The 24296-nt window shown below is 45.1% G+C and overlaps 1 protein-coding gene across 2 annotated transcripts in view; it reads left to right on the forward strand.

Annotated features, from left to right (window-relative positions):
- The window catches only part of SLC1A2 (solute carrier family 1 member 2), a 47810-nt gene extending 24690 nt beyond the window's left edge, over nucleotides 1–23120 (forward strand). For both annotated transcript variants that reach the window (XM_088018141.1, XM_028087713.2), the window contains 4 exons: nucleotides 3882–4076; nucleotides 7644–7778; nucleotides 19685–19916; nucleotides 23049–23120. In XM_088018141.1, coding sequence (XP_087874267.1) covers nucleotides 3882–4076; nucleotides 7644–7778; nucleotides 19685–19916; nucleotides 23049–23120 — 634 coding nt within the window. The remainder of the gene's footprint in view (nucleotides 1–3881; nucleotides 4077–7643; nucleotides 7779–19684; nucleotides 19917–23048) is intronic.
- Nucleotides 23121–24296: the final 1176 nt, after the last annotated feature.

Consider the following 24296-nt stretch of genomic DNA (forward strand, 5'->3'; position numbering starts at 1 on the left):
AAGTGACCCAACAGGCCAATAGGGGTGACCACCTGAGAAACCAAATTTGTATTTCCATCTTGCACATCAATGAGATTTTGGTACTAGTAGAATGTGGGATTTCAGAAGATGCTAAAAATATATATAATCCCGGGGATCTAGACCCTGCGTTTAGTTTCCCAAGATGAAAGGAAACACCCCGAAATTTCCTTTTTCCTTCTTGGTCTTACAGATTTCATATGGTTAAGTATCTCTATCCATAAAGATCCCCCTCTCTTTGGAGAAAAAGTAAATCTTTTTTTCCCCCCAAAACAATCATGTTTAGTTTTATATTTGTTTTCTGGTTATGAGCGTGGTGTTTGCCCATTGTGAAAAAGTTCAGACAGTGAATGAACATCACCAGTTCTTCTGTTGCCCAGGGATAATTAATAGTAACCCTTTTAGTTAATCTTAATAGTTCTATATTTTTCCAATGTGTACTATGTATAGATGTTGTAAACTGCTATTTTTCATTGGTCAACATATTATAAAGGTTCTGTCAATTTATATCTTCCTACTGTTTTTAAATGGCATAATAATACACTGTGGGTGCTACAGTACAACCCCACCTCCACCCTGTGATGTACGTATAAAGCGTGTTTACTAAGGACTGTGACAAGCATCCTTATAAATACATCTCTACAAGCTTGTCCGATGATCCCCTTAGGATAAATTTATAGAAGTGGAATTTCTGAGTCCAATGGTAAGCACACTAACTGTGTGAAAACATACCACCAGCTTGCTGCTCAGAAAAGTCCTTTAGTTTATGTCCCCACTAACTGGGTGTGCGAGGCTGCCTTTTCCCACCTACTCACCAGCACTGGATATTATCAGTCACTTTAATACTTTCCAATCTTACTGTTGAAAAATGATCTCCTTGATTTTGCATTTCTTTAATTACTAGTGAGGGGAAACATCTCTTTGCCGCCTTTTTTTTTTTAAGATTTTATTTATTTATTTGACAGAGATAGACAGAAGAGCACAAGCAGAGGGAATGGCAGAGGGAGAGGGAGAAGCAGGCTCTGCACTGAGCAGGGAGTCCAGTGGGGGCCTTGATCCCAGGACTCTGTGATCATGACCTGAGCCGAAGGCAGACGCTTAACCATCTGAGCCACCCAGGCGCCCTCTCTTTGCCTTCTTATTGACCATCCTCTCCTCCTCTCCCCAACCCTGTGAATTGTTTGTGATGGTCATTTCCTGTTGGGTAATTTGCCCATTCCTGATTGTCTTTAACTCTCTTCATGTATAAAAATATTAACTCATGTGTCCCATGTTGTGAATGATGTTCCTTTCCACCTGACACTTATCTTGAAAATTTGCATTGCTTTTTGTCCCTAGATGTTTTTAATTTGCGTATCATCAAAGTTGTCAGCATTTTCATTTAGTATTTGGAATTTTGATTTTTTTCTCAGGAACATCCCCACCAAAAATGATAAAATATTACTTTATATTTTCTTCCAATACCTTTGTGGTTTTGATCTTTAAATCTTCCAAAAATATTATTATCTTTCCTTTGAATGTCTAGACAGTTATCCTAGTACCTTTAATTAGACAAGGTAGATCCCAAAGGCATATGGATGGCCCAAGTTCATATTTAAATCAGACAAATGCTTGGGTTGTCTGGCCAAGATAACCCAAATGCTAGACCCATTTTTCCTCCTCACCCTGTATTTCAAGCGACTTTAGTCGTCGGTTAAACTGTGGCTTTTGCCGGGATGTGGAATTTCATTTTTTAAAAGAAAACACACTTAAGGAAAAATTTGTGGCATGAGTCACATACTAAGAACTAACTCTGCCATTATGACCAGAGGGAAAAAACACAAAGCCCCAGTACAGCCAGCTAACTATTCTTTCTACCTCCTTGGACCCCGACTGAAGGGGGAGTGGAAGGGACTGACTCCCTTTTCTCAACAGGCTGGTGTCAGGGAGGATTGATGGAAGGGGCTAGCCTGGGACACACCTCTCTGCATCCTGCTGACATCAGTCCATGCTGTTGAAACTACTCTGGAAAAAGACAAAAAGAAGACTGTCAAGTATCTGCTAGTTATTATGCAATATTTGAAAACTGTCATTAGGTTGCTGAGGCAGGAGCCAAAGAAACAATGTCAGAATGTTGGATAGGCAGGAAAGAGTTAAAATTCTTAAGTCCCAGGTTGGATTGGTTGGGTATCTATGATTTTGAGAATATTTTCATGATTTACCAATTATTTTCTCCAGTCTATTTAATTGTCTGAAGACCTCTTGATGACATTGTGGGAAAAGTGGATGCAATAATAAAAATCAACATATTCCAGTCCTCCCAGAAGTGTGCTCAGATTCATACCATTTAGAATCCCAGCCACCAACCACAGCTGCCATTTCAGACAAGTTACGGTGTCCTGCCAACCCTTCAAAGGGGTCCAAAGAAAGGGTAGCGTGGGGGAGTCTCATTAAAACATCTGGTACAGCCAACCAGGTACAAGGTACAAGAGGTCTCCAAACATTCATTTCCTCTACCTAAGACCAAGGAAGAGGCATGAGACCCCTGACCTGAAATCACAAAGAATGTTCCCGTAAGATGACTCTGGCTTCTCTAAGGTTATTATTAGGAACCTATGGGTCAGTGATTTAAGAAGATGCAGAACTTAGGTGACCCTAAGTTTAGAGCTTCTGGTTTCTGTTTCTGAGTAGGCCCTGGAATCTGCATCCTCAGTAGCTTCTCTGAAGCTGATGGCTCTCTCCCACTCTCTGAGAAACTGAGACCTCTGGCAAGTGTCTATGTTAAGCTTGGCGGGAGCCCTAATTCTGACTAGTAGAAGGAGGGAACCATGACTAAGGCTGTCAACACATGATAGAAAAAAGTATGTCTGCACCCAATTCACTTTGCTAAGGTTTGAACAGAAAAAAGCCCCCAAAAGCAAAACACAAAACAAAACATTCAAACCCCAAAGAGAATGGATCACAAAGCACTCACGTGGCAGTTTGGGTGTTCTACATTTCTTTCCATATTACTTAAATTTTGAAGCCAATCCACTTACTCTCTCATGAGCCTCTCTCCACATGGAAATAATATTTTGGCTGTCAGCAACACTTATCCTTACAGGTCTCCTAATTTAGAAGACACACGAACATGTCAGGGGTTCTGGCCTTCAAGGCTGGGTCATGTGGTCATGAATTCCTGTCCCAGACTTGGGATGAGTTGGGGTGGAGACACTCTATCCATATTGGGTCTTTGATTAGCTACAGAGCACGTGCTTTTTGCTCTATGTTGCAAAGACAGTACAGTTGGCCAGTGACCATGTATCAGGGAGTTAGACTGTCTGTGAGGGTCCCTAGTGAATTGCTAGAAGCTCAGGTTCAGGCTAAATGGTGTTTAACATGTTTGTCCAGCATTCTCAAAATTAGCTCAGGGCAATTCCCAGAGACTAGATGCAGCCCCTGTAGTCATCTTGTTGGAAAGTGTTTCTAGCATGAAATTATGGGTCATTCAAAAATTCCCCATTCCATTTCACTGTTGACATTCATTGTTTTCTGACACTTTTTTTTTTTTGCAGCTCAATTAATGTGGGCAATCAAATGGTCTTTAATATTTAATGCAAGAGGGAAACACTGATCAAAGGAAAAAGGATTTAAAGCTCTAAGTAGATCTCAAAAACCAGAGCCAACAAAAAGAGTTTGCTGCCTATGAGCATCTTAATAAGATTGAACTTGAAACTCCAAACAGCTGGTCTTTAATTTGGCTCCAGATACTGCTTTTTGCATGTCACATTGCTTGATTGGAACAAAAGAACAAACACTTTGTGGTGGCATTCCAGTTTGTGTTTTGTCCTGCTTCTCTAAAGTGGACATAAACTCTTGTCTCTCTTTCTCTCTTGGTTCCCTAGTGCCGGAACTTTGCCTGTTACCTTCCGTTGCCTGGAAGAAAATCTGGGAATCGATAAGCGCGTGACCAGATTTGTCCTCCCGGTTGGAGCAACCATCAACATGGACGGTACGGCCCTTTATGAAGCGGTGGCCGCCATCTTTATTGCCCAGATGAACGGTGTTATCCTGGATGGAGGCCAGATTGTGACTGTGAGGTGAGTGGAGTGTGGATTGGGGAGGCACTGAAATGGCCTTTTGCCCTACCCCCTTCCACACTAACTCCATTTGATGGGGCCACTTGAATTTCAGGTCCCCTGGTGGAAGAATGATGAAGAAAATAACACAGAAGAGGAGTTATTGGCAGTCTCAAGGGGAAAATATTGTGACAGGAAAGAAGCAGGCTCATACTTAGGCCTGCTGTTTGTATTGCACATGTGAAATTGCTTTGGAAATTTGGTATTATTTGATTTTTAACAATCCCGTGATGTTGCAAGGCAGTTATTTCTATGCCCATTTAATAGATGAGGAGGCACAGGCTTCCAGGGGCAGGGTAGTTTGTGCAAGGCTGCCGTGTTAATGAGCCAGGAGGGTTGTAGCTGGGGCTGACAGCGGCTGACTCTGGATCCACTTTTCCTTTCATTAAAATATGTTCCCTTCAGCATTTCAGAGGGTCATGGCAGAAATGATGAAATACTGGAAGGAAGAGATTTCTCAATACAACACAAACCATTTTATTACAATGAAATCACAAATATAGATCCATACGTTTTACTAAACCTATTTTTGCCATATGTATTCATCCTTTAAGAAATTTAGGAAGAACGCTTTCCCAAGAGATCATTAAAAATACATTGTTTCTCCATAAACTTAAAGATCATACTTACTTGCTTATACTAATTTATCGAATCCTTACAACCACCCCGTGAGGTATGTACTTGTCTTAGCTCAGGCTGCCATAACAGAATACCACAGACCAGGGGTATTGATTTCTCACAGTTCTGGACGCTGGGAAGTGCGAGATGAACGTGCTGGCAAACTCAGTTCCTGGTGACTATCCTCTTCCTGGCTAGTGTTCCCCTTCTTGCTGTTTGCTCGCCTGGCCTTTTCTTCGGTGTGTGCAGAGAGAGTGAACAAGCTCTTGAAGGTCTCCTCTGATAAGAGGACTAATCCCATCATGAGGCCACCACACTCATGGTGTACTTACCTGCCCACCCCCCCACCGACCCCCTGAAAGGCCCTGCCTCCAAACACCATCACATTGGAGATTAGGGCTTCAACAAATGAATTTGATAGGGAGGACACAACTCAGTCCATAGCTGTGCTATAGGGGAGCCTCAGTTTCCTCACTGGTATACTGGGGACATTCTAGGGGGTTGGGAGTATTGTACCTGGGACATAATCACCTGTCAACAAATGTTAGCTACTAGTAGTATTGCTATTAGTGATGCTCAATAAAATTCAGTACTTCTAGAATATGAGGGAAAAATGTGACAGTGATGTAGTGAGTGCCATGATGTCACCCAGGGGAAAACATGCTTCGGACCCCGGGTATCCCACCTTCTAAGCCACATCGTCAGGGAATGCATGTGAGACTACCAACCTCTTTTGCTTTAAAACTCAGAGATGAACGAAAGATGAAACCCCTTCTTTTGAAGCCAAGCAAGGTGATTTCTGGTCCCTGAATTCTTGGCCTCGATGGCAACCCCACTTCCCATTGAGTTCACACCATTAGATGAAAACTTAAGAGACGAGAGGATGGACCGGGGACCCATGATCGGGATTGATTAATTCAGTGTTGGAGGGATCAGGGGCGGGGAGCATCAGGCCCGCAGAGCATGGCAATCACACAGATGACTATTCTGATCCCAGCAGACAACGGCCGAGCTGTTTGACCCTAAGTTTCTCCGTCTGTCCAACTCGTGATTTCCCCCATGGAAAGCAGATACAACCGCGTGTACCTTGCAGGGTTACTGTGAGGCTCTGCCATGACAATGTGTGTGTGTAATACTCTGTACAGCATCCCAGAAGCGGGCTAGAGAAGTGAGCCAGGGAGCGGAAGGATGGGAAAAGTGGAAAGGGATGGAGAGAGGGAGAGGCGATCATTGCCCCCAGAAGCTATTACAGGATTTAGACTCACCCGGACACTCCGCCCGTGGTAGGGTGAGGCTATAAATTGGGATGAAGGAAGAGTGGGAGGACCAACTGCTAAGAAGAACTCTCTTTATAGGCTTTTGTCTCACACAGCCCAGGGGGGACCAGACCATGTGGCCACAGTGCAAAGGGATGTGTAAGAATGACTCATAACAGAAGCAACTGATGTTGTAAATAAAACGGCTGAGGCCATGACTGTTGGAACTTGGGAAGTTCCCCTTTCCTGGTGCTCTATCCATGTCAGGGAAATGGCTGAGAATTCCCACCTTCCAACCCTTGGGACTTTAGGGAAGTTTTTCTTGCAAAGCAGCCTAATCCTGCCCAGATTTCCTGATAAGAATAACAATTCACATTTACTGGGGGGTTGCAAGGTGCCAGGTCTCTTCTATGTGCTTTTTATTTATTAGCTCCGGATGACCCTTTCTTAAAGATAAGGAAATCATGGCACAAAGAGGTTAAGTAAGTTGCTCAAAGTCATGTGGTTAATAAGCGACAGAGCTGGGATTCTAAACCAGGTTGTTCCATTCCATAATCTTCACTGATACCCACTATATACTGTTACCTCCTATGACCCAGAAGGATCCAAGAAAAATGGAGTTCTTTAAGCCTTAACACCAGCTTTACGTTGATGGGGGCAGGGGAATAGTGCAGATGGGTTCTGTCAATCCCACCTAGGCGAGCTGTCCAGATGGTGACAGGCCTGTATGTGGAAGGATGGCAGTATGGAAAGACCAGTGCAAACTATAGAACCTCGTAGGGACTTCCTGTCTTCATACATAAGATTAGGTAAATTCAGGTCCCTCCAGATGGTAAGACCCAGGATTCTGTGCTTGGTCACAACAACGATCTGGGCTCAGTTAAACCAGTTTGGGAGCCCTCTGCTGGACCGCAGAGACCCCCTGGTGTCTAGACAGGGCACTTGAACCCTAGATTAAACCCTCTTCCAGAGACAACTTCAAAATGGTGTTGGGTGTGCCCTTGGCATTGCAAATGATGAGAGGCTTCAGGAAGAAAACCTCCTGTTATTTCATTATCTTTCCCTGGCGCCTTCTTTCTGAATAATGTATTTTCCAGTCCATGGTGAAATGTCCAGGCGTCTGAAGCTTAATGTCATTTGGAATCTGTTGATTTGTTCCCCTGATGTCCACTCAATCGGGTCTGGATATTTGCTATTCTGAGTTCTCATGTTAACATTGGCAGTGGCTTCCTCAGACTCTTGCCACGGAGTCCAGATGTCTCTGGGGCTCACAGAGACATAAAAGCGTAAGCAGAAATGAATGCAGTGGTATTCCCGTGGGAGGATTAGGGTGATTTGTTTTCCTTCTTTATTATTTCCTTGCCTGCTTGAGAGCCACACTTACCTTCGTTGAGCCCTGTGATATATTAGGCTAATTGGCTCTCCTGCTGAGGCTAAGGCTCTAATCCATGAATTTGTAAACTTCCACCGCAGTTGAGTAGAATCCAGAGAGACCTTAATTCCTGGGTCTCTTCACTCTGGATTTCTCTGTTCTTTGAGAAACAAAAGAAATTTTATGACTGCTGGGAAAATTGAAGCTTACAGTTGCCTGCCAGGGATGGTTTTGCCAAGTCCTCTTTCTCTTCCCCTGACCTGGTCTTCTCTGTTCGCTCAGCCTCACGGCCACGCTGGCGAGCGTGGGTGCAGCCAGTATCCCCAGTGCGGGCCTCGTCACCATGCTCCTCATCCTGACGGCTGTGGGCCTGCCGACGGAGGACATCAGCCTGCTGGTGGCCGTGGACTGGCTGCTGTAAGTGCTTGCCCAGGGGGCTCTGCTGGGGACGTGAGTCCTGCCTCCCTGGGCTGGACAAGATGCAAGGTTGCAGCCAAGGTCTTCGCAAATCCCCATGACAACTTCTTCCCTCCCTCCCTCCTTCTCTCTAACATTTACTGAGCGCCTCATTGGGAACCGAAGGCAAAAAAGGCATCCTGAGGACCTCCCAGTCTAGTGGAGGCATCAGATAAATTACAAAACAAAGTTAAAAGCATAGCAATAAGGAACCCACTGCTGATGCATGTGGGGGAATCTCAGGACATTATGCTGAATGAACGAAGCACAAAGGAGTGTGCGCGGTATGATCCCGTTTATATGAAGCTGCAGGAAAAGGCAATATAATCTTAGCAACAGAAAGAGATCAGTGGTTGCTTGGGCCTGGATGGGTGAAAAGACTCATTGGGAAGGGGCACAAGGAAATCGTTAGGGGTGGTAGAAATGTTTCATAGGCACAGGTATGCACAGGTATCTACATTGTCAAAACTCATCAAACCATGCACTTATCATGGGTACATTTTATTGTATGTTTATTATACTAGACTAAAAAAAAAAAATATCTCGCATAGGGGCACCTGGGTGGCACAGTCAGGTGAGTGGCTGACACTTGGCTCACATCATGATCTCAGGGTCCTGGGATCGAGGCCCATGTCAGGCTCTGTGCTCAGTGGGGAGTTTGCTTGAGATTCTCTCTCCCTCTCTCTCTGCCTCTCCAGCTACTCACTCATGCCTGGGCTCTCTCTCTTTCTCTCTCTCTCTCGCTCTCGCTCTAAAATAAATAAATCTTAAAAAAAATGTAGCATGCACATAAAAGATAGTGATGGAAAGAGGCACCCGTCCCAGTCTAGGATAGAAGGGCGGAATGGAGGAATCAGGCAATAATGAACATGGCAACTGAATTTGCATGGGCACCATGTGCCAGCCACTGCACCAAGCATTTTACATCTTCCCCTTTCTAACAACCCTGAAGGTTTGGTATTATTGCTTTTGGTGTATAGATGAGGAAACTGAGGTGACTTGAGAGTGAAGAGAGATTTGACTCCAGTTTGGCTTGGTTTGGGAGGCGACTGCGTTCTTCATCAGGGCCATATTCAAGCTTCTGAAGGCAGTGATCGCTGAGCTGAATCATAACCAGTAGGTAGACGTAGGTGGAAGGGGAAACAGGGCATTCCAGGCAGGACAAGGCCCACCTGTGCAAAGGCACTGAGGCAGCAAACAGTGTGGGATTTAGTAATCCTGGAGCACAGAGTGGGAGGCAGGGACTGGTGAAAAGTGGGACAAAATGGATAGCCTGCACGGCCATGCAGAGAAGTTTGAACTTGACTGTGTCCACATAGCCCAGCTACCTTTCCCAGTATATTTACCAGTGAAGGGCATTTTCATAATGTAGGACACTTGCCCATTCACAGGGCAAGTCTAGCCAGATGGTCGCCGGTAGCGAGATGGGAATCGATCCTTGCTAAGGGCCCACTCGGTCTCTGATATTCTGTGGGGTATACACTGATGCCTCCTGTCCAGTCTTGGAGCTAAGCAATAGGGGCTAGGAGATGCTATTGGGTGTTCAGTGTCAGGGGCACAGAGGTCCAAGGCCAAAGTGCCCGCACATTTTTTAAAACTGCTCCACATGGCAGTGGCAATATTTCTGACATCTATCGTCATAGATTTTAAGAGCCAGAAGCCATCTTTAATGCCCTTGAGTTTCCTGCATCTAAAACAACAGTTCCCTCCCCTTACCTTCACCCTTCCAAAGGGAGAAACATGCGCATGACTAAAGGGAAGGACATCTGGTGAGCTAGAAGGAAGACTGACCTCTCCACAGAGCTTGCCTGCTGTTAAGGTTTAGGTTAGAACATGGAAGTGGCTCCCCGGACATAATCTCTACTCCTCAGAAGGGCTACAGGGAAGGTCATGGATCTTCCTGACTGGCTCTTTCATCACCAGAGAAATGCTCCGAAAATACCTTTAGTGGGAAGGTGAAGGGTAAGCGAAATAGCCTCTTCTCTGTCTCTGCTAGTCTCTCTCAGGGGGTGGTGGTGGGTCCTCCATGCTAGCTCGGTTGTTCTGGGAGCCTGTGCCGGCCCCCAGGGCAGGCTTTCTCACGACGTCTGTTCCGACAAGGCAGTCATGGCGGCTGAGATTCGGCGGTGGTTTATGGGGGGGAAGGATTGGGAGGGAATGGGATGAAGGAGACAAAGGAGTGGGGTGGGCTTTGGTGGGGAAGAGGACAAAAGGGAAATGAGGGCATTGGCAATAGTTCAAGGTCAGTAGGAGCTCGATACATGTGCGCTAAATTTCACCACAGGTTGCTGTATGATGACCAGGGGCCTTTCCACACAGGAAGAAAGACAGAGGAAGCTATTGAAATGAAATGTGCTTCCCCTGTGACTTTTGCTTCCTGAGTCCTCTGCCTCTTGGCTCCTTGAACCCCCCCCCAAAACGGTGTTATTGTGGAGCTACTCTTGTCTGTGTGTCTACATTACCTCGTCTCTTCTTGGGCTTGTTTCTGAGGCCTGAAATCCACCATTCGAGATCAAGCTTTTTTATAAATGATCATTATAGAGACAGCCTCCCCTCATGATCATGCAAATGCCTCTCTTTGAGTGAAAAAAAAAATGCACTAATATCATTTGGAAATGAAAAAGGGAGCTGGTACTTGGTGGATACCGTCATGTTCTTTACATCTGGTAATGATTAATCCCCAAAGGGCCCTAAGGAGTGTTTCCCAGATGAGGAAACTGGGAATCAGAAAATTTAAGTGTCTTGCCTGTGGGCACAAGAGAGCTTGGGTGGTCAGGTCAGGATGCTTTACCCGACCCGACACAGCTTCCTACTTACAACCAAGCAGATCTAGCAGTGGGCAGAAGCTCAGTGAGAGGTGCTCAGTCAGAAAGGTTTTAGGGAAGACAGACCTATTAGGGTCACCCCTGGTTCTACAGACTAACCAGGGAATTTTCTGTTTGACCTGTTTTTTTCCTCCTCCAAGATTAAAACAAAACAACAGAAAAAGCCTAAATGGGGACAAATGGGGTACAATCAAGGTCTCCGCTGCTCTGAGAATTCAAGCCCTCCAGCTCCAGTGGGTCAACCATTGTGGGCCCTGGGCTTCTTGGCAGTCATTTGCTTCCAAGCCTGTTGGATGAGAGTCATTTCATGAAACATCCAAGACCCTGCCCACTTCTGACCTAAATGTTAGTGAATGGAATAGGAGGGCTGGGTCCTCCCCATCACCCCACACCAGCGCTCACATGTTCATATTTGCGCAGAGATCATGGTGTCCTAACTCCAGGGTGGGAACGTGCCAGCAGAAGGGAGTTGGCTGAACCCAAAGAGGATGATACATTTGGATTAACTATATTGATGAAACTGTATATGAGAAAACTCAATCCCAGGCTGGCCCTGGAAAGGAAGGAACAGATGAAGAGCTGTCCTCCGGTTCTGGGGTCGGATCTCAGGTGCGGGGGGCCCCGTGTGCCCAGAGAAAGGAAAGCAAACAGTCAGGAGCCCTGGATCTGAGCTCTGCACTTACTCTTTGTAGGACTTTGAGCAAGTTACTCCCTGGACTTCAGCTCTGTCATGTGAACACTGGGAATAATGACTTGTCAGCTTAAAAGCAAGAGTCTAGACCCCATGCCCTTGAGTGCCCTACTGGTTTTAAGACTTGGACTAAGATTCTGCTGGTGATGGATGTTTGTATACAAATAAGCCTGAATGTTCCTTTTAAGAGGAGAAGAAAAAGGGAGGGTAGAGGATCCTGGGAAAATGTGCGTAGGGGTCTGTAGCTAGGTCAGATCTGCTTTGAATTAGTAATGGTGGCACATTCTTTCTCACCAGCAAGTGGAGCTCTGGAAACACGCTCTTGGTCATGGGCTCCGTGGCCATCGGGTACCCATCACAGTGTGAGTGGGGTTAGGGGGAAGAGTTGACACAGAGGTGCAGGGGGAGTCTCGCCATTCCCTAGGAAAATATTCGGTTGGGGGAAAGCAGAGAAAAAGAAAAGGTGAGGGTTTTTTTGTTTTGTTTTGTTTTTTGTTTTTTTCCTCTCCAGGCAAAGCTTGTAAGCTCTCATAACTCTAGCAATTTTTCAATTTAAAATCAAACAAAGCCTGCAGTGACATTTAACGTGCCACAGTGTTTGCCAACTGCTGGAGACCAGCCAGCCTCATTACTGCCCGCCAAGCCCTGGATGCTTCTCAATGGGCAGGCTTGGCCACTCTGTAAATGTCATGGTGAAAACCAAGATTCTGGGCCCTGAAAAATGCCGGAGTCCTCGAACACCGGATGGGCGGGGCTGATAAAACCAGAACCTTCCCCAGGGCCCAAGAAGCCCTTTGTGTCAGGAATTCTCGGCAGATATTTATGAGACCTCTCTGACACCCCTCTTTCTTGGAAGGAAGCAGGATGGAGTGAAAACAGGGAGCCAGTACCAGGAAGAGGTAATAAATAACCGGGTCTGGCCACAGGTGGCAAAAGGAAAGCCAAAATACAGTGAAACCCAAGTGGATCTGTGACCCATTTATTATATAAGACTGCTGGTAAGATCGTTTCTGGGGATACATTTACTAGCTGGGGGATAGAGCTGAAATGGGAACTTACTAGGAAGACTTTACGGCCTCCTTCCTGCGGGGGGAGCTCTGAAGCTCCCTGTTAGCCTCCCTCCTTGGAGGGAATAGAGCCCAGTGATTCTCAAGCTTGAGCATGCGCCAAAATCTCCTGGAGATTCAGTGGGTCTGGGATGGGGACCAAGAATTGACATTCACCAGTGATGCTGAGGATGCATGCCAGGAACCTCGCTTCCAGAAACCATGGATTAGAGATAGGGAAGGGGGAATAGGAGTCCCTGGTTGTGGGTATATCAGCACCTCGATTCTTTTTCAAGCAGGGCTTGAACTCACAACCCTGAGATCAAGACCTGAGCTGAAATCAAGAGTCGGATGCTTAACCGACTGAGCCACCCAGGCGCCCCTCGGTTCTTTTCTGAACACCAGTTGGCAGTTGATGCATCCAGTCAATAAAAACAATGGAAAGGACTCAGGATACTGATAGCTCATACTCAGCAAGTGCGCCCTAATTATTAGACAGTGTTCTAAGCACTTTACATGGACCTCTTTAAAAGTTGCCCCAAATTATGAGGCAGCTAATGGTATTATCCCCATTTAACAGTTGAGGAAACTGAGGCCCACGGAAAAGCAGCTTATCCTGATTTAGTGGATGTTGAATGGCTGACCTGGGATTCAAACCCAGACGGTCCGGCTATTCCTTGGGGGTCCGGGCCCACCACCCTGGGTTCTCGTTCTCTTATTCAGGCTGGGTTCTCGTTCTCTTATTCGGGCATGCATATATACGCACAAAACTGACTGAAGGCTTACTCCGTGTCTGGTGGAAGAGGAAACCGATTCCTACACCTGCCATAGCTCTGAAGATTCTGGGGGTTTACGTTTAAATCTTTTTCTTTGATTTTCCAGTCCCAGAGAATTCTTTCTATGTTGCCCAGTCTGTGTCGACCTCAGCATGGGATGTGACCCTTTTCCCCTAAGTCCTTCCCTCCCTTGACAAAGTGTCCCTGACTCAAGGTGGTGAAATTACAGATCGGGGTGGGGTGGGCGTGGGGCTACGGTTCTGCACAGCAAAATCATTTTTTAAAGTATCACAAAAGCAATACGGAGAAACAAGGGGAGGGGTAAAGCAAGCTCAAGAGAGTGGTAAGATGAAAAAGAGAAAATGTCCCTCTATCTACCACTGAATCTTGAGTTTTGTTTCACTGAAGTAATCACTGTTAATAATTTCAGGTAGCATGGAAACAATTTAATACGAGGCACCCCTTTTCTTTAAAAAAAAAAAAATCCCTTAGTGCCCACCATCCCCCTTCTAGGCTCCTCTCTATGCTCTGTTTTGCCCTTCAGTCCCCGTCTCTCTGTGCCTTGCTGGGCCCCCTTCCCTCCATCTCTGTGCTCACCCCCAGCAATCAGGACACCTCTCTGGTTTTTGCAGGCAAGGTAATTTGGGCTCTCTTTTCTCTCCTTCCTTCTCCCTCTACATCTTGCCCTGGCCCGAACCTTTCACCACCAGGACAGCCAGCCAGACATCTGCTGAACAAAAGACAGTTGTCTTTCTAGAGTTTATCTGCCCTCTTTAACAATCCATCCCTGCCCCTCCTCCCTCCCATGCCTGCCCACCCACCTCCCCCAACACTGCCCATGTCATGAACCAGTACTACATGGCATCAGCACTCAGAGAGCTGATAGTCTAGTAATGGGGACAGATGTGGTCAAAACTCCCAGCTGAGTTGTGCTTAAGTGCAAAAAGAGGAATGCACCAGACTTGGTGGAGGAACAAGAGGAAGTGGTCTACTCCCCTTTTCACTTGGACTCCTGATGATGATGATGGGGAGGCGGAGGCGGAAGAGCCAACTGGGTTTCAGTCTGGCACTCAGTCAGGCCTTTTATATGCAGAGTTTGGCAGAGGACCTCTTAATGACAGGCACTCAGGACACATTAGCAGTTACTTCCTTTTCAAAATGCTTGGATGGAGGGATTACTTTCCATAGTTTACAAATGAGAAAGCTGAGCAGGAAAAGCTACATACCTTGCCCTGATGGAGCCCGGATCGCAATCCAGGCTCCCATCCAAGGTTCACACTCTTCACCAGTGCTTTGGTGGGCCCTCCTTCCCTTCTCAACCCCATGTGGCTTTAGCCCTTGGATGCTTCGGGTTGTGCCAGCCTTCTTAGGCCTGGGGCCTCGGGTGATCCCTCTGCCACACTGTGCGCCCTGCATTCTAAGAGGCAGACATGACGGTTTGTGTCTATGAATGCGAAGTTGAATAACATGAAATTGCCAATATTTGGCCTTAGGGAGTCACTGAAATGGCAATTTCATATGGTTCAGCCCAATACAAGGAACCAGATCAATTTTGGGTGACCCTGCTCCCTTGGCTCTGTTATTTCGTGAGAATCGGGACTTTCAGACAATTCTAACACCCTCCTGCCAGAAGATTTAGATCAAGACATAGAGAAGAGAGAGAGAGGACCTTGGCAATTGCCTTTCTCCCAGGGAACCAGACCAGGTGCCTCAGGGTGAATAACTAAGGCAAGACCCTCTCTCATCTTTGGTTCCTGGTGGCCCCAGAACTATGGCATCCGTGGTGGATCCCGTTCAGTGAAAGATTCTAACCTCCCCTCTGTCTCCTTTTCACAGTTCTCACACACAGTGTCCAGACTCAAGGATAGCACCAAGCACTGTAAAATGCTTTTTACCAAGTAGCCTTGAAGTACTTGAGGTCAGCAGGGTTTCCTGAACAGTCAGGGCTGGTTGTGAGACAAAATGAAAGTATTTGCCGGTGGAGAAATTTCCACATGTGAACCATAAACTCCCCTATCCTGCTTTTGGCCAGACTTGGACTTCCCCAGAGTTGGTCAGACATTCCCCTGGTGGCCTCAGCAGCAAACCAAATATTCTGTCTCCCGTCTCCCCCCATCTTCCCTTCCCTCCCTTCACCTTCTCAGTCAGTTGTCTTGAATAAGTTGATAACAAATAATGTCGCCACTTACTTTTTCTCCTTCAGTTTTCTACCCCTGGTGAGCCAGCTTCTCTCTCTGCCCCTGGCTTGTAACTGCCCTGGCTGGATCAGTAATGGCCCCTCTGTCGCTAAAACCAGGGGCACTTTTTCTTTTCTTACCTGACCTCTAGGCAGTAATTGGCATTGTCCACCACACCCTTAATTTTGAAACATGCTTCCTCCAAACTCTTCCATTTTCCTCCCACCTTTGCAGACTCTTATGCCTGTGGCCATTCCTTAAATGGTGGTCACCCTCGGGGTCCTAGACAAGACTGTCTCCTCTTTTCACTCTCCATTCCCTCCAAGGATGAACCAAACACACCTGTGCCATCCACCCATCGCCGCTTTAGGTGTCGACTCCTAACTCACTATGTGCAGCCCAGTCGTCGCTCCTGATCTTTAGTCCATATTCCCAAGCACTTGTGGACATCTCTATTTTGCTGGCTCCCAAATCTCAGACCCAGTATGTTCAAGCTGACACGAGAACCTTTCTCATTCCGACCTGTCGTATCCCATACGTATGGTGGCACTGTCCACTGATTGCCCAAAACCAGAAGCCTGAGAGGAACCCTTGCCTCTTTTCTCATTTATTCTCTATAACCCATCAGTGCTCAAATCCTGTAATTCTGTCTCATAACCTTCCACCACATCTTCACTAAGTGGATTTTGCTCTTTCAGCCTTATCCTTCTTCAGACCATCCTTCATACCAGAACAAGCATGGTCTTGCTCTTCAGTGGCTCCTCATCACCCTTGGGATAATGCTCTGACTTCCGAACTGGGCTGATAAAGCCATACGTGATTTGGTCGGTTCTTACCTTCTGCCTCTCATTACACTCATTTGCCTCCTGAATGCTCTTAGGTGCTTTTACCCCCTCAATTTCACATGATTTATTTCTTCTCTGTAGCTCATCATCTCAGACTTATCTTTGGGACCTAACTTGAGACACTTCTACTCAAGTCTTTCCTGGGGCCCAAGTGTAGAGAAAATGTCCTACCTTCAAAATCCCATAACACCAAGCACTTATTCCTATTAGAACATTGGTCTCACTCTATGGGGGACACAGACAAGTAAAGAGAGTGTGGGTTCTAGGGGGAAGAGGGAGCATAGGAAGGGCCTTTTCTTGTTCTTTGTTCACAGGGCACTGGACATACTGCCCTGCACACACTAAGATGCTCATTGTATGAATGAATGAACTGACAAAGAACTCAGCAAGTATTAGAGTCTGTGTTCTCTTCTTATTTCCGCATAGCCATTTGGATGCTCCTGAGCTCCTGCAATCTTTAATGAGTACTTAAGGCGTGACGAATATCTCTCTCATTTTATTTAACCCTCACAATATGCTGTGAGGTCAGGATTAGCCCCATTCCATATTTCATGCTCAGGTGAGAGATGATTTGCTCTAGGTAAGAGAGTCAGAAGATCTGGGTTAGGATTCTAGTCCTAAGTCCAGGGCCCTTCCCATCTTGATTTTGGTGTCAAACGTCAGTATGCTTTGATTCTGCCCATTTCCGTCTTCCATTCATTTCTGGCCTGATATCTATTTCCTCTGGTCAGAGTTCATTTTCAAATTCAAGGAAGTCTGAGGGTATGGAAGAGATATTCTATTCCAAAAACTTGGTTCAGTGGCTGCTCTGGAGAGTTGGGAGTTGATGTCAGAAGAGGTCAAGGGTGGAGGAAACAAGAGTTTGTAAACTTATATCACCCATTCGGGTGGCAATGGATTTATTAAACTGAAAACGTCATTAACCCTTGAGCATAGTATCTTGTGCTTTCACCCACATGATGGGGGTATGAGTGATAGCTCTTCCCGAAAGGGAAGGAGCCAGCATATAGTGAATATTCACTATGGGTCAGGAACTGGTTTTATCTTCTTGAAGTCCTATAAAATAGGTATTTTGCCTGCATGAGAAAAATTCTGGTAGAGGAAGTGACCGAGGTTATACCGTTAGTAAGTGGCTGAGCTAGTTTCAGAATCAGAGCTGCCTGGCTCCCAGGCACTTAGCATCATGTGGCAGACAGTGGGTTCTGGAGGCACGCTGCCTCTGCTCAGATTTGGTTCTATGACTTCATTAGGATGTGTAACTTTGCGAAGCCACTTAATCTCTCCAGACTTCAGAGTTTTCATTTCTTAAGTGTGGGATCATAATACTTCTTATAGGTTGCGGAGAGGATTAAACAAGGTAATATCTGTAAAGCATATTCCTATACATATTAAATGTGATGTATCAGCTCCCATCATCATCATCGTCATCTCCATCATCATCATCCTCTCCACCACCACTGCCTTCAGCCCATCTACTTGCCAATAAGGTAGATCCTTCTGGGCCATGATATAAGTGGGTACTCAGAATTCCTCTTGAAGACTCGAGCGCTCTTTGGAATTTAACAGTTGGTCAAGGATGTTAGGTGCATGGCTCAGGACACATGGCAGGAGGGATTGAAAGTATAGTTGAAACACAACAAAGGAGACCACAGCTATGTGATGGACAAGTAAATCAGCTGGTTAGCTGGGAGTGCTACCCTAGGAATTGTCCTGCAACTAGGGTTAATGTTTTCAGGGGAGATGGTAGCTTAACTTGGCATGTTTGGGCATTCTAGCTAGTTGCTGCCAAAAACATACTTAAATTGACTTGATAAGATTTATAGTAATAAAGTACACTTCATGTAATGACTAATGTTTTGGGAGCTCTTGCTAAATGTCTCAGAGAATTCTGTGCTAAGCACTTTGCTATCTTATTTAATCTTTGCAATAACCCAGTGTCGTGGACATTTTTATTATTTTGATCTTACAGATGAGGCCACTAAGGCTCACAATTAAATGTTAAGTATGATCAGCGTTGTCCAACAAGTAGAAGAAAAAGCTAGCATTTGAATCCAAGTCACGCTGTCTCCAGAGTCCATATTTTTTCTTAACCATCATCATCCCCTCCCACTGGGGCTTCTTACCAATCTCGGCTTCAGGTGCCTAATTGTGTGAAGGACCTCAAGAGCCAGTCTTCATTCATGTACAGACTCTATCACCCTGAGGCAGATTCGCCAGAGCAGAAGGGAGGAGAGGAGCATTCTTAGATGGAGATATGCCCCTGAGAGTTGAAGGGTTCTGATCTTTATTTTTGCATGGGGAACATCTTCACACTTGAAACCAGAGGCTAGCTGGCTCACAAGCGCACAGGCCAGACTCCTCCTGGTGCAGCTTCATTTCTCTAATGAGAAATAGATTTAATAGTAGCAGCTAGAATTTATTTTAGGCCTTTGTTCTAAGAACCAATTAAGACTTCCACTTTGCCTTGAACTAATTCTAATATCCTTATATATTTTTTTTGAATTAAGGGCTAGAGTGTCCTGGACTAAGATGTCTTAGCAATATTTTTGCCTAAATTCTTCCTTTTTTAGAAAAAAGATTTTGATTTTCCAGCATCCTTCTCTGTCAGACTTCGAGTATCCCATACACATGGTTAAAAGGACTCTTCACACCGATTCGTACTAATGGACAAGAGAACACAACTTACTCCTAACAACTTAGTTTTCCCAGTGCTGACTTTCTAAGGAGAGTTCTGGACCATCCGGTTTTTTCAAATCAGAACTTGGGAAACAAGATTTGAGGAAGGGTTTTTCCTGACACTTGCTGATTCAAGAGGGACTCTGGAAGATTTAATTTTTTTAGGTTACCGGAGAGAGCCTGACAGAGTGTTCTGGTTTTTCCAGGACACACAGTCACTGCACATATTGGTCAGGGAAGAAAATTGTGGCTGTGTGTCTCATCCCTCGGCCGTGTCCATGTATATGTAGGTGTTGGGGGAAGAGTGAGGTGCAGAGGGAAATGCAGTGTCAGTGTCAATCCTTATGAAGAGATGAATTCTCTATTACAGGAGAATTCACAGGTAGAATTAATAAGTAACGTGAGTGGAGGTAATCGGGAGTCTTTGAAGAATGGTTTAAATCAAGAGGAATTGCTGGACACAGCTGCCAGTGTCTGGAGCCTGGGTGCTAATTCTGAGAGCTGAGAACGATTTCCCTCCAATTCTTCCTTCTCTCCTTTTTCTTTGTTGTTTTTTATTGGGCTTTTATCATCTGTCAGACATTCTGCTAAGCCTTTATGTACATGATCTCATTTAATTTTCACACAAGCTGATGAGAGAAGTATGATTGTTATCTCCAACTGACCAACAAGGAAATCAAGGCTCGTAAAGATTAAGTAACTTGCCCCAGATCAGGGAGAGGGAAAAGTAGAGCCAGAACTCAATCCCAGGTTTCTCTGGCTCTAGACCTTGACCTCTCGACCACCATGTCACTGCTTCTTCACTAAACGTTTTCTGTTCTTTGTTCCCAGGGACAGGATGAGAACTTCAGTCAATGTTGTGGGGGACTCTTTTGGGGCTGGGATTGTCTATCACCTCTCCAAGTCTGAGCTGGATACCATTGACTCCCAGCATCGAGTGCATGAAGATATTGAAATGACCAAGACTCAGTCCGTTTATGATGATGTGAAGAACCATAGGGAAAGCAACTCTAATCAATGTGTCTATGCCGCACACAACTCTGTCATAGTAGATGAGTGCAAGGTACCTTTCCCATTCATGGATATTGAGACCTGCATATAATAGTGCATGCTCCATTTCCTAAGACAAGCACAAAAACCCCTGCATGTATTATTGTCACATTTATTTCTCTGAAAGATCGTGTAACCCAAGCTTCTGTGAGTCCCAGATCATCTAACTCTGTGTCTAACATGGCAGGAAATCATCAGGTCTAACAGTGAGAGAGCCAATCAGTTGCTTGGTTCGTCCACGTGAGGTAAAACAGTCATTCTGATCCCCCCATCCAACCACTCCACAAATTTGATTGGTTTTCTTGAACATTTTTCCGAAGAATTTGGTTTCTAAGGCTTTGCTGGATTTCAAATATTCTATTCCTTGAATGAAACACCAAGAGAAATACCCAGAATCACTTCATTTACATAGCATAACTATTCCTTCTTGCTGTGTATTACATATTGGTCAAAAATATGCCCGCCCAACTTTGCGCAACTATCTTTCTCTTCATTATTTTTGTGAGGAGGTGAGTTTTGAATTGGCAGTCACTTTGCTCCAAGAATGGGGAAGCTATTTCAAGTAAAGGATAACTATCCTTCAGGACAATTATCCATAGACACTACATTTCCCACAGTGGCAGCACCATCGTTCCTGAAGCATGGGTGTTCTGGACTCTTTCACAGGCTGCTGGGTGCTAAGTCTTCAAGCTTGATGCGCTCTGTCTAGCCTTCATTGTAACTAACTTGACATTGTCAAAGACAGAGTTCATGACCAGAGTGAAGCAAACTTGGAGAAACCCTGGCAGGTGAGCAGAGTCAACTCCGGGGGTTGGGTTACTAATATGGTTCCAGGCAGCAGCTGAGGGCAAGCTGTACCCGATACAGATTTCTGATACCTTTTTGACTCCTGTTGACAAGATCTCATTTAATAGTTAATTTCTTCCTGGGTTACTTCTGGGTCATTCCAAATATACACCATGGCTTCTGCCAGACAATTGAGGGTAACGTAGAAGTGATTTTCTTTACTGGACTGTAACATAGATCCAGAAGTCTAATGGACCAGCAAGTCTTCTGCTCATCCCCTCTCTATCAGGTACATGTGTGGATGAGCCAAGGCTCTGGTACAAATTAAGGAAGGACTCACCCATCAAGAGACAACTGCAAAAATTAATTGACTCAGTGAAAATGTTTCGAATTATTAGAAATTCAGATGTACCTAAAGCCCATATTCCACTCTCCTGGAAAGTCAGTGTTTCCCACGTCTAAACGAATGTGCTGGATTATTCCCCATCAAAATGTTAGTTTGGGTCAACAAGGGTCCACATTCCCGTGGAATGGCTTTATGCTCTATTTAACAAGTATTTATTGTGTGCCTTGTGGGGTTTAGTTGAGCACGGCCATCTCATTCCTATGACCTCCTATATTTTGATCATTCATCAAATGTTTATTGAGTGCTCATGATCTGCAAAGCCCTGAAATGGGCATGGGAGGACAGCAAAGCGAATGTCTAATTTTGTAGTAAAGATAAGGCTTAAACCTCCGTCTGGTCCATTCGCTATCTCACTGTTTTTAAACACCAAGATGGGAGACATCAGTGCTTCCTCCTAGGCCCCCTCTCCTTCTTGCTTTTCTAGGTGTTTGGAGGAGAGAGAGATGGGATGGACTGGGGAGTGGAGCCCCAGCTTCCCTGAACCCAGCCAGAAAAAAGAAAGAAATGCTAAAAAAAAAAAAAAAAAAAAAACAAGCAAGCAAGCTGCTGTCCTGGCCACTTTGGAAACACAGGCCCCAGTATTCAACCATGATGACAACACAGGGCACCACCCCCAAGTGCTGTCTGGTGTTCCAGAGGCACTTCAACGTGATTTATAATTTTGCACAGCTATTGATCTGGTTCATCACTCAAAGCCAAACAGGCACATTCAGGGTTGGAGTGAACAGGCAGCTTTCTCCGGGCAGACAGTTTGTTCCTGGCGGTCTTTCCTGACAGTTCACCGAAGGGGAAACCAATTTGCTGCAGCTCTGGTCAAAATGTTAACCACTTCAAGCATCGTGGCACCGCGTTGGCCTCTTCCGTTTGCAAACTCTTTCCTTTGTCATTGTAGTTTGACGTTATGCTTGAACTTTTTATTTTTAATCAGAGTAACTGCACGTGGGGTGGTCATGGCTTGTCGCATGGTCTTTCTAGAAAAATATGGGGGCTGCCGGCAATTGGGGGAGGAATGAGTAGCTTTTATTTACACGCGCCTGGTTCAGTTGTCTGTCCCTAGCATGTTGTATGTGTTCCTAATGCATGCGTTTCACTTCCACTCGGGTAAGAAGAAGGTCAGATTTCTTTCAAACGTTGCTGCATTTGTCATGTCTCCATATCCTAATGCTTCCATAAATCCAGTCTCTGCATTATGTGGAATATCAGTCGTGGGTTTAAGTTTGCACATGACGTTGAGGACAGACAGATGGAAGGTAAGCTAGGAAACAATTTAGAAGTGGAGGGGTACACCTCCCGTTCGGTGTAAGGGTTCAGTTCGCTTAGAGCCAGGGAAGCCCTAATATAGACAGGCTGGTGGTGATACCTGATTAGGAAATGTCTGCACTGAAATCATTTAGGTGTGCTTGTCACTGACCACTGGCTTTTAATCCTTTCTTTTCTTTTTCATGTTTAAAGCCTGGATAGCTTATTTGGTATCCAGACCCTCACGTTTTCTGATTTTGCAACTGGGCATGTATAAAGCCGACCTGGCCTCCTTGGAACTGAACCTTCCACACGCATGTGTAGAACTAGCTGTCGAGTTCTGGGGGAGTTTTCTCTGGTTGTATGGAGTAGCACAAGGACACTGTTTTGTTAAGGACTGCATTCTTACATGATGGGTCTGTGTGTAGTTTGACACGCCCACAACCCTAAAAGCATAGTAGACATTATCCCCCAAACAGCAAACTGTCTCTAGCTCCTCCATACTCCCCCAGGCAAATGTGGACTTTTCAATATTTACAAATCCGTGTTGAAAAGCAAGATGGGCTCCAAATCCGTTGGGAAAGAACGACATTTAAAACTAATATGGAAGTCATGTAGCGTAACTTGGATCTGGTGCTCCTCCGCATAACCCGTGGGGTGGTTTTCTGGTTAGTGGCCTATTATTAGCTGGATGCTGATGATAATTATTTTCAGGTGACTCTGGCAGCCAACGGAAAGTCCGCCGACTGCGGAGTCGAGGAAGAACCGTGGAAACGTGAAAAATAAGGATGTGACTCTCAGCAAATTTTTGAACAAACTCCCCAGCGTATCTTATGGTAAAAAGAGAATATAAACAAGCTGTCTTTAAAAAGAAAAAAAAAAATGCACCTATTTCTGTGTTTACTTAATCTGCTAGCCAAGGCTTCGAGGATCTGTTGTGAGTCAGTGATAGGCGCGGTGCTGTGTCTTTGCCAAGTGATGCTTTGTAACTGCCTCATTTTCTCACTTGTATTATTGTCTGAACGGAGAGTGCTGGAGGAATCAGTTTGAATTGAAGACACATACTTGCCAGCTTCCCTTTGCTCTCTAAATGCAGAGTCTCGGAAGCTCTTTTCCCAGGGGACATGACTAAAGTGATGTGGTACACTCCGGGGACTTGGGATAAAGAGCAGACACCCAGAGTGTGATTCCTTCAAGTGTTCTCCGTGCTTCTGCTTTGTTATGCACAAGAGATTCTGTTAGAAGCCTCTAGACATAATTCTCTTGAAATGTCTCGTAGAGTTTGCCCATGTGTTGATTAAAAGCAAATCCCTGTCTTCAGGAACTCTCAGAATCTATCTTCTGTGTACTCTTTCAACTAAATATTTCAAAGAGAATGGTAGTGGGAACCGTGTTCTTCAAGGCAGCTGATTATGGAACCCACTGAGTTTCTGCTCTGCCCTATCCGGTCTGGGGAAATAATCACTGAAATTTCAAAGTAGGTTTCATAATTTGCTCTCAATTTGATAATGGATTAGGATGTAATTTGCATATGGCCGCTGTACATATTGACGAAAGTAAGAGAACACAGCCACCGTAAACTTTAACCAGATTCCAATATTCAAATTCGTTTGTGTTTGGTTTGCATTCACCTGGCAGAGTGAAATCAAGTGAGATGATTTGATTGATGCTTTACTTTCTTTGTTTCAGCCGTAAAATTCTTCTTTGGATTTCTAACAAAAAAAAAAGGACATTTTTTTTAATCGGCAAATTATTTTAGTTACAGTCTCATTAACCTAGAAGGCTGAATCATTCGACTCGCCTCACACGTGGAGGACGGTTACGTTGGCTGCGCCTCTTAATACCATCTCTCGATAAAAAACAAAACATCGTCATTGATCTAACATGTAGAAAGCTTTCTGTTGTATTCTCTCAAAGCACAATAAAACTAGTTACAGGGCACAGTTGAAAGCAGAGCCAATC

The sequence above is a fragment of the Eumetopias jubatus genome, unplaced genomic scaffold, assembly GCF_037043125.1.
Source record: "Eumetopias jubatus isolate StellerSeaLion01/CBP00866 unplaced genomic scaffold, mEumJub1_p1.0 scaffold_13, whole genome shotgun sequence".
Classification (NCBI taxonomy): Eukaryota; Metazoa; Chordata; class Mammalia; order Carnivora; family Otariidae; genus Eumetopias; species Eumetopias jubatus.